The sequence below is a fragment of the Nilaparvata lugens genome, unplaced genomic scaffold (genome assembly GCF_014356525.2).
Source record: "Nilaparvata lugens isolate BPH unplaced genomic scaffold, ASM1435652v1 scaffold8235, whole genome shotgun sequence".
Taxonomy (NCBI): Eukaryota; Metazoa; Arthropoda; class Insecta; order Hemiptera; family Delphacidae; genus Nilaparvata; species Nilaparvata lugens.
Window position 1 is genome coordinate 1 of NW_024093983.1, and position 11,416 is coordinate 11,416.

The 11,416-nt window shown below is 34.6% G+C and overlaps 1 protein-coding gene across 2 annotated transcripts; it reads left to right on the forward strand.

Annotated features, from left to right (window-relative positions):
* Positions 1-905: 905 nt before the first annotated feature.
* On the forward strand, positions 906-10,975 carry LOC120349099 (the record flags this gene model as incomplete). Of its 2 annotated transcripts, none has more annotated exon segments than XM_039419055.1 (3): positions 906-1,015; positions 3,367-3,583; positions 5,924-10,975. In XM_039419055.1, coding segments are annotated over 3 exon segments (1,036 nt in total), but the record flags the coding sequence as incomplete, so codon positions are not given.
* Positions 10,976-11,416: the final 441 nt, after the last annotated feature.

Genomic DNA, 11,416 nt, shown 5'->3' on the forward strand with positions numbered 1-11,416 from the left:
AGTGAAAATATTATTCCCATAAGTTCTCATGCTCGCTCGGCCGGGCTGAACTAATGGAAATTATACAGGATGATCCACAAAAGGTGGAACAGCCAAAAACCATAGATTCTACATGAAATTTGCAACAAAAAATGTACTTACAGTAAAATGTTCTTATATCGGCTCAGTTTTCGAGATAAATTGATTTTTCGATATTTTTGAAAAACTTCAATAACTAAGAACCTATCAGTCAATATCTTATTCTAAGTATATGGTTGGAAAGAGAAGAAATTTTCAATAAGATTCATTGTTTGACGGTTTTGAACTTTCTATGAGCTCTCAACGTTGGAAAAAGTACATTCGTCGACTTCAAAGCCAAATTTCAAATAGTTTGAGAACTCATAAGAAGTTGACGAGTTTTAAAAACAGGTAGAATTTTTTGTTGTAGATAACAATAAATATGATATTTAAATTATACACATGCTAATAAATAACGTACTAATGGTACCTTACATTACTAAACAAGACACCAATTACAGATAATAGACTGAAAAAAGTATTGTCAATATTTTTATTTTGCAAAGAAATAATAATATATATTGGACTCAAAATTGGACAAAAATCATGAAATGTGAACATAACCTATTTTTGGACAATTTCTATCAAAATTTGGGAAAGAAAAAGTTTTGGGTTTTAAGTCTGTTGTTCCTTTCCCAATCATTCCTAATTGAGAATTATATTTTATATATTAATGTATAAATAAATATTATTATTATTTGCAGAGAGAAGGTCAATAAGGCTTAGGAGATATTTAACTTGCTTCACTTTCCTTGTCTAACTACAGTAGATACGTTTTGTAGAATTACTTGCCAAAAAATTGAGGTATTAGAATTTAATGATTTCGATAAGTTTTTATCTATTTGCAGAGACGTGGCGTCAAGAAACTGTTTGGTTGGGTCGAAGATTGTGAAGCTGGGAGATTTTGGAATGACGCGGCCAGTATTCGATTGCGATCACTACAAGTTCAGAAGAAAAGGTGAATAAAAACATCATTGAGTTGACTTTGCTTATAACTCAACTGCTTCTAATCCACTATTACGCTATGCTATACTATACTACTTTGCTGTGTACTATAACTCTACTTAACTATACTTTGCTGCTGTTATTATACCATTATAATACTGTTCTCTACTGTAATGTACTGTACTGTACTATAACCACGAGCATACTAAAACTAGGTTTTAACATGCTATACTACTTGCTTTACTGCTAATTTATTCACTACACACAGTGACTATTCACCATAACTCCGCATTGTAACATACAGGGTGGGTGAAAAGTCCGAGAACGGCTTAATATCTCATACACAAAGGTAATTTGACGGTGGGTGTGATTGGAGATCCTACTCAAATTGAAAATACCACTTTACTATGACTTCAAAAATCTGGTCCGCCATATTGAATGCAACTTTGTTTTTTAAATAGGAAGGTGGTCATGTGATACATGCTTTCGATACGGAATTTCAAGAAAAAATGAATACAGTAGCGAAAACCGCATATTGATAACTCAAACCGTTTCGAAGATATTCACATTATTAATCAGTACTATTCAAAGCAGGAAGGAAAGAAAAAAGTATGAGAACGGCTTAGTATCTCATGAAAAAATGTGATTTCAAAGTGGGTGTGATTGGGGATCTTACTTGAATTAAAAATACTACTTTCATTTGACTTTGAAAATCTGGTCCCCCATATTGAATGCAACTTTGTTTTTTTTTTAATAGGAATGTGGTCATGTGATACATGATTTCGAAACGGAATTTCAAGAAAAAATGAATGACGAAAACCGCATATTGATATCTCAAACCGTTTCGAAGATATTTACATTATTAATCAACACTACTTATCTATTTCATTTCTGATTTGCATGGTATTGATTAATAATGTGAATATCTTCGAAACGGTTTGATATATCGATGTGCAGTTTCCGTCATTCATTTTGTCTTAAAATTCCTTATCGAAATAATGTATCATATGACCACATTCCTTAAAAAAAACAAAGTTGCATTCAATATGGCGGACCAGATTTTTAAAATCAAATTAAAGTAGTATTTTTAATTTAAGTAAGATCCCCAATCACTCCCACTTTGGAATCATATTTTTTCATGAGATACTAAGCCGTTCTCATAATTTTTTCTTCCCTTCCTGCTTTGAATAGTATTGATTAATAATGTGAATATCTTCAAAACAGTTTGAGATATCGATATGCGGTTTTCGCCATTCATTTTTTCTTGAAATTCCGTATCGAAATCATGTCATGGAAAAAAAACAAAATTGCATTCAATATGGCGGACCAGATTTTTAAAGTCATAGTAAAGTAGTATTTTCAATATAAGTAGGATCCCCAATCACACCCACCGTCAAATTACCTTTGTATATGAGATATTAAGCCATTCTCGGACTTTTCACCCAACTGTATAGCCTACGCATTGTTTTATAACGCATTGTAACATAATATAGGCTACTAAAATGAAACTACCCAGATCTCTATTCTTTTTTTCTTCTTCTTCTTCTTCTTCCATTGCCACCTTATCTTTCGCATTTCTTACTTCTTACTCATATTTTTCCCTTCAGTTCTTCAGTTTCTTCCAAATGTGTTGCATTGATATATTGCCGTAATGAGTCACTCCTTCTCTCTTCTTCTTTATTGATTCATACAACAAGTACATCATAAAAAATGATAGGGAGAGAACAAACCAGTAATATTTTATCGAAAATAAAGCCAAATCTAAATAAACAACAATACTGGAACTCGATACTATCAATATTATTTTGATATTGATATAAGTGATCACTGAAACACAATAGAATATATCAAGTAGCCTTTCATTTTATCATAACACGACTAGTTTCAAATCTTCAAGAGCCAGTTTCGAGTATTCAAGGCACTTGAAAGAATAGTTAAGTAGTTAGAAAAATACCCTAAATATAAAAGCCCTGAATAAAGTAACCCTAAATATAAAAACCCCGAATAAAGTAACCCTAAATATAAAAGTTAATAAAGTGATCACTGGTTTACTCAAAGTCAAGTCTAGCCCTTCTTCTTCTTCTTCTTCTTCTTCTCTTCTTCTTCTTCTTCTTCTTCTTCTTCTTCTTCTTCTTCTTCTTCTTCTCTTCTTCTCTTCTTCTTCTCTTCTTCTTCTTCTTCTTCTTCTTCTTCTTCTTCTTCTTCTTCTTCTTCTTCTTCTTCTTCTCTTCTTCTTCTTCTTCTTCTTCTTCTTCTTCTTCTTCTTCTTCTTCTTTCTTCTTCTTCTTTTCTTCTTCTTTTTCTCTTCTTCTTCTTGCTGCACTGGGTGCTGGGATGTTTTTAATGTTTTTTATGTTAATGTTGATGGTCCAGGAATGCTGCCGGTACGATGGATGGCGCCGGAAAGCCTGGCGCTGGGCGTTTTCTCGGCGGCGTCCGACTGCTGGTCGTACGGCGTGCTGCTCTACGAGATCACCACATTCGGCAGCTTTCCCTTCCAGGGCATGACCAACAACGAGGTGCTCGACCACGTCAAGTCCGGCAAAACCTTGCAAATACCCAAGAAGGTCAAGCCGCATCTGTGAGTATTCACTATTATCCGACAAAGTATTTTAAATAAGGCTACTTAAACTGTTTAATTAGTTTAGTTCAATTTTTGTCACAGAAAGCTGTATAATCGAGCAGAGCTCGCACAGCATGTGACTCGTCAGAATATTTGACCGAGCGAAGTGAGGTTTAAGATTCAAGTCGACGGTTTGGCATTTCTCTGAATGTTGAAAATGTTTAAATTTAATGTTTAAATGTTTATATGTTGGGCATTTACTACGAAACGCGGTAATAGATTTTCATGAAATTTGACAGGTATGTTCCTTTTTTAATTGCGCGTCGACTTATATACAAGGTTTTTGGAAATTTTGCATTTCAAGGATAGTATAAAAGGAAAAAGGAGCCTCCTTCATACGCCAATATTAGAGTAAAAATCAGACTACAGAATTATTAATCATAAATCAGCTGACAAGTGATTACACAGATGTGTGGAGAAGCCAGTCTTTTGCTGTATTTCCATAAGGTCTATAGTTTCAACCAGGTACTTGTGGATGAGAATACTGCGTGAGGTCTACTGTTCACAGAACTACTAGTATATCTTGTATTTTTGCTGCTCAAGTGAAATTTTTGAATGTATTGGTTTTGGAAGAAACAATAAAGTTTTGAATTGAAAAAAATTTGAATCTTAAGGTGCGTACAGATTTACGCGCCGCGAACATGAGCAATTCACTTTCAATCAGCTGAAGTCAAGCTTTTTATATCTGTATCTTACCAGTTCTGTAAAAATACAGATATAGTCAGCTGATTAAAAGTTAATTGCTCATGTTCGCGGCGCGTATATCTGTACGCACCTTAATATTCAAAAGAAACACTGTTTCAAGAGCCCACTCTCTAGCCAACACTCCCTCAACAGAATAGTCAGCAAGTGAGTAAGGACAAGCCTCAATCAGCAATTTTTCAACTTCCCTAGTGGAAGTACAAACTTTTTGTAGTTGCTATCCTTTAGGGCTTTGGGTAAATAGTTCAAAATCTTCATACCCGAATAGAATGGCGCCTTCTCAACCAATGTCAGCCTATGCACAGGATATCGAAGTAGCGAACCTCCTTGTCTAGTGTTATATGGGTGGGATATTATGTTGTCACAATAAGTATTCTTATCCCTTTGCGCATACACAGCAATCTCAAAAAATACAATGCAGGCATTGTAAGCAGATTCAGTCTTCTAAAAATATGGGTTTGCATGAGTGCCTTAGGCTAGCTAATACCTTCAATTATTCGCAGCGCTTTCTTTTGTGTTTTAAATACTGTATTAAGATATCCTATGGTGCCTCCCCAAAATATCACACCATATCGGACTTGGGAAATGAAGTAAACATGATAGACCGCTATTATTATAGAAATCACTATCACCATTGAAAAAATGTACGGTAGTATAAGAAACATTAATCATATTTTATTATGGTATTGTTACTTTCCTTGCCCTATTACCAAGGTAAGGAAAGTATTGCTTTCCGAAAAAAATTAAGGTACCCCAATTTCCAAATATCTATACGTTTCAAGTTCCCCTGAGTCCAAAAAAGTGGTTTCTGGGTATTGGTCTGTATCTGTGTGTGAGTGTGTGTGTGTGTGTGTGTGTGTGTGTGTGTGTGTGTGTGTACACGATATCCCATCTCCCAATTAACGGAATGACTTGAAATTTGGAACTTAAGATCCTTACACTATAAGGATCCGACACGAACAATTTCGATCAAATGCGATTCAAGATGGCGGCTAAAATGGCGAAAATGTTGTCAAAAACAGGGTTTTTCGCGATTTTTTCGAAAACTGCTCCAACGATTTTGATCAAATTCATACCTAAAATAGTCATTGATAAGCTCTATCAACTGCTACAAGTCCCATATCTGTGAAAATTTCAGGAGCACTGCACCATCTATGCAAAGTTTGATTATAGATTTTCAATTATCAGGCTTCAGATACAATTTAAACAAAAAAATTCAAGTGGAAAAGATTGAGCATGTAAATCTCTACAATTAATGTTCAGTAACATTTTCACCTAAAATTGAAAATAAGCTTGAAATTCGAAATGTGATTATTCAATTGTAAACTGTTGGCAACTGTTGATTCTTTAAATCATTAACTATGAAGAGATAGCAGACCTCTTGTGTCTCCAGCGTTATTTTCCTGTCACCAGCTGGCTCAGATCTTTGAATAGTAGACTTGAGATGCGCGGTAACACTAGCGTCAGGTGATCAATTTTCATAACAGCAAGGAAAGTTGTGTGAGTGCGCCACACCAGCTTTTTTTTGTATTATTTTCTAATGCGATAAATGAATTTATTTCGAAAATTTTTGATTTTATTTGCTGTCTGTTGCAGCGAGGGCTTGATATCATCATGCTGGCACATCGACCCGAAGCGACGCCCGCCAGCGTCCGAGATTGTCGTGTTCCTAGCCAACCACCCGAAGCTGATCACACCCTGTCTGGACGTGCCTCTCAGCTCGGTGCAGATTGAGCACTCGGACACATTCCCGCCTCCACCCGGGGGCGGCGGTGGCGGGGTCGGTGGAGTTGGTGGCCAGTCGGCACTGCGCAACCGAGTCGGCGCATCGCGAAACCGATCAGTGACGTCACTCATGTCCAATGGCAGCGCTGCACCTCCGCCTCTCGCTCCGCGCCGCAGTCTCACCTGGATCGAGTCGATGATGATGAAGCATCCTGCGTCGCCGCAGGAGCCGCAGCCGACGGTGGACGGATATGTGGACGTGACGCAGCCGCAGCCGCAGCCGCAGACTCGAGTCTGGCCGAATCCCATTGAATGGCAGCAGGAGGAGGAACAGCAGCCGAGTCACGTGGACAACCAGCAACTCGTGTGGGATGACAGTTTGACGAGGGAACCGCTCTTGCCGCCGACTAGCAATGGCGGCGCGAGGGTTGTGGCCGGCGGGGGTGGTGGAGGAGGGGGGAAAGAGGAGTGCAGGTACGTAGCGATGATGCGAGTGACGCCGGTCAACGGCGACAGTCACCTGGCCTATGTTCCCAAACAGCTGATTGGACCCGGTCTAGTGTTGGATGACCAACTGTGATTGGCTGCCATGCAATTGACAAGTGTTGCAACTGCTCTATTTCAGCGAACAGGGCGGGGCTTAGATTGAAGCATAGAGAAAATATAGCTTATGCTATCCTTTTCTCTATGATTGAAGTTATTCGGAACTTGTTGACTGGTATCGAATTGAACCATTTTCGATTCAAAATTCAATTCAATCCATGAAAATCTCTTGCCTATTTTAGAAACATGGACAGGTTCCACCCACTTTTTCGCCTACTTCTCTAAAGCCCTTTTGCACAGAAGCCAGTTGAATTTTAATCGTAATGAATTACACACGAAAACCTCGAATTTCATTTTCTCGCCTTCTCTGATTAGTTCTCGTGCGATTAATCACAATTAAAATTTAACCGGCTTCTGTGCAACCGGGCGCCTAAACGTCTAAAGATCCGGGCACACAGAGAGAAATATGCGATCCTATATATCTATCTTCATATATAGATATAGTTCATCTGTGGGATCGCAGATCGCTCAATGTGTGGCCGGAACCTAAAGGCAGCCAGGGCTCTTCCACAAATTATTTTTGCCATGATTGCTGCTTTATACACTTGCAACATCATGTGGATCCCAGCAACCTTTTGTGTTCTATATCTAATAATGCAACAATAAATCTATCTGTATGTACTAGGAAAGATTTAGGTCCATATTACATTGAACAACAGGTGGGACACCAACGAGACACCAGTGTGTGAAGCTAAATGGGACACCAGTGAGACACCAATGGTGTCCCAGCGGTGGGATGTCTGGCGACTCTAAAACCTGGTGTCGGGTTAGTGTCCCGAGCGAGACACTAAAACCTGGTGTAATGATGTGAAGCCCTTGGCACTCTTGGTGTCCCAGCCTGGTCACCTAATATAATACGGCCTCATTACTCGATCAGATAACGTTTTTAAAAATCACTGTAGTGGGATTCACTTTAATAAACCGTCAGCATTAACAATGCGGGAGCATAACGTCAATGTTTCTCATTCAACAAAATAATTCTGACAATTTAAAAAGAATCTCACTATAATTTATCGTATTTTTGCCGGTGAATATTATAGTGTTCGCAGATTCAAAACACTTCTAACTTTTGTATGTGCATTGAGTGTATTCATTTTAATTATTATAATATTTTATAATTTATATTTTGTGTAAATTTCAATAATATATTCTCATTTGTGTATTTGCTTGTACATATTTGTATTATTTCTGATGTGTAAACTTCAGAATAACTTTTATGATAATAATTCAACTATATTGATGAAATTCGATTTATTTATAGATTCTGCTTATACATATTTGTATTATTTCAGATGTGTAAACTTCAGAATAACTTTTATGATAATAATTCAACTATATTGATGAAATTCGATTTATTTATAGATTCTATGATCATGCTATTTTAATGAACACATAGCTTAATAACTATTATTCAAAAATTAGACTGTAGTGTTGTCAAAATAGTTCAAAACTAATTATTAACTTACAGTTCGTCATGGATAGTAAAATAGATGAGACATATTATAACAATTATATTATGTTGAAAAATGAATCTATCAGTTTTCTTGCTCTATATCTATATGATTCGATCGTTGATATCACACGGTATATAGAAGAAGATATATCTCGGTATATTTTCATTTAAATACCGTGGTTGGTAACATAATTATTTCATCATGAATATTTCAAAGAATGCACATGACAAAATAATGCTCAATTATTACAATAACTATGATTGTTGTAATACAGACTGTACAGTTAGTTGATCAAGTTTTGATGACTTTGTTGTCAGAAATGTTCAATAATGTAAACTCTTGCGTGCTATTGCCTGCCACTGTGTTCAACATTCATGCGCCACTCTCGACAAAAGATGACCTCAAGTGCTATTTTAGCCAATCACAGTTGAGTTTTTCGAAAAATGTTTCAAAATTTGCCTGTGGCTTCCACTGTTTTGGGATTGGATTGGAAGTGATTTAAATATGACAGCATAGTTGTTTTAAACGATTAATTTTTGGGAAATCAAAAAGAAACTCTTGAGAGCACATAATTAAAAATATCCTGGACAAAACAATAATACAACATTAAAAATACGAAAATACTGTGAAACTACCAATAACGTACTTTTAGGGCCGTACTTTGAAAAACTATGCCAATTTTGGTTCATTGCCTAGCAAACAATCAGATTGTTTTTAGTGTTTGGTTGTCAGACCAAACCTACTGTAGCTTTCGAGCTCGTTCAAAAGTTTATTTATTAAACTTCCAATTGTACAAAACCAATTTTACAACAAAAAATAACAATAGAAAAACAAATACAGGTAAACTTTTTTGTACATAGATTGTCTTTGAATGCGACTGTTTGGAAGCCTACTAATGAAAATAGTGCCTGAAAACAATAGCTCTGAAGAGAATTTTTCAAACCATCTTTTGTCGATTGTTTTGTCATTTTCTATCAAGTACGATAATCAGTTCATAGTTTAAACTTCCTAGATTCACTTTTATGTACAGTTGTAAATTATCAACATAGTTTATATTTATTATATTGCTGATTGAGACTGATATGATTTTCCAAAGACTTGCTATTGTGTAGATGATAGCCTACTGACTACGAATAATTCGAGTCATTATTGTGTATTGGAGAGTTTATTCTTATAATCAACAATAGAAATAGTTTTTAACGCTCTCGTTTGCCTGTGTATCTCTGCTACGAATGTATTCATGTTAGTTATAAATGTTATTTAGGAAATTAATTAGAGAAAAAACTCTATGATATGAGTTGGAAGATGAAAAATTGATAGGTGTGATGCAAAGAAGAAGAAGAAGGTATCAAACAATATTGCGGTTGAGGAGACGGTAGTAAACATGAGAAGAACAATATATAGTATTGTTTTACATAGCATGTAATGCCAGTAGGTCTATATTGGTTTAAATTTATTTATATAATAATTAAAGAAATAAATTCAAATATGTCCCAATTTTGTTTTTCAAGGTTTAGTAAATTGTTTAATAAAATGTATGTATTCTGACTGTATATTCCAACCTATTAAACTTGACGATGACAAATTAATATTAAGTTGCCAAGATTCATCAACTTAGTTCAAAAGGGAAGCTTTCCATAGGGATTTACTCCATATTATCACAGCATTGTTTGAATAATTGTTAGGATTGATGTTATTTATAAGAAATGCTTTCAGTTTGATGGGAATATCACTATGATAACTTTGAATATTTTCGTTTTAAGGTCCTTAGTAATAAGCAGCACTTGTACCTGATTAGTCTGTTACTTTCCCTTTAAACGAATGTATATAATAATTATGTTGAGTGTCGGCGTTTTGTAGTTCATGACTTTAAGTCATTTATAACATTTTATTATTTAGTTATTTAGGAATCCAAAGTTACGCATTATAATCGTTCTGAATCTTTGTTGTCGTATTTATGTTTGAGAATTCACAATTAGGAATCAGGATTGATGATGATGTATTCATTATAAACTTTTTTCAATTATACTGATAACTCATATAAAATCACATGATTTATGATACATTCTTTATATTATATTATAATTATTGTAAACTTATAACCATCATAGACACGGGTAAATTCTGCTCTCAAGTATTCTTGGTGTATATGATTCAAGTAATTTCTGGAAGCCATGAATTTCATATGATATGTACAATCAATGTAGCCTATGTATTTTTATATTCATAGCAATATATATTATAGATATTGTATCCATGTTATCATCTATTAATTAACAACTACCATTTCTTATTATTATGGTAACATACCTTTTCAAATATATTTCAATTGTGTTCTGTATTAGTTTTCATTTCAAGCCTACATAAATAAAAATTGAACGATTACTTGATCATTATGTAACAGGTTTTCTACTAATTTTAATTATTGGTATTTTCATTGATGACCCACTATACTACTGCATCTAGTCAGGTAATGGAGTTATACATTATTTCTTCTGCGTTTTATCTCACAACAAATTCAAATGAGTTTTTGTGAAGTAAGTTTTAAGAGACTTGAAATGAAAAGTCAAGTTATGAATCATTTGCTAGTAACTTTTTCAATTGATTACAGATAGATGTCGAGGTATGTTACCTTTGAAATTATAGACATAGGTTACCTTATTACCGGCTCAATTGTAGGAACTTATTATTGGTTAATCTCACTCCCTTGAAAATTGTATAGAAATATTTTGATCTATGTATTAGTGATTAGATTTCAGACTAGTGTGAATCATAATTTTGTTTGAATGTTCATTCACTTGTACCTTGTAAGTAGAATTTGTAAATAGCTCATTTCTATTTATTAAAATTTGTTTTTTTAAATTTATTATTTTTTGTATGAAGTTTTCCTTTGTACTGCAGTTTTTTAGTTATCTAATCAAGTATCAAATATAGGGCTACTTGAATGTTTAATATTAGAAAATGACTAGAAGGCTTAACTTTATTATATCTTTATATAAAACACAACTAGTTACGGCGATAATCGATGATTTAATAATTAACAATAGTCGTTTTCGGTATTATCGCCGAAACTAGTCGTGTTTTATATAAATTAATAATAATAATAAGGGTACTAGTGATTTTCAATAATAATTGTAGTTATCTAGTAAACTATGAATGAAATAAGTTGAGATACCAGTTGACAAAATATAGGTTTTGCCAGTTTGTGTGAAATTGACATTTCCTCAGAAAAGCCCATGTAACTTAACTCCATACATTGAATAATCACAATTCTGATATTAAACGGCTGAAAGATACAAAGTGTATT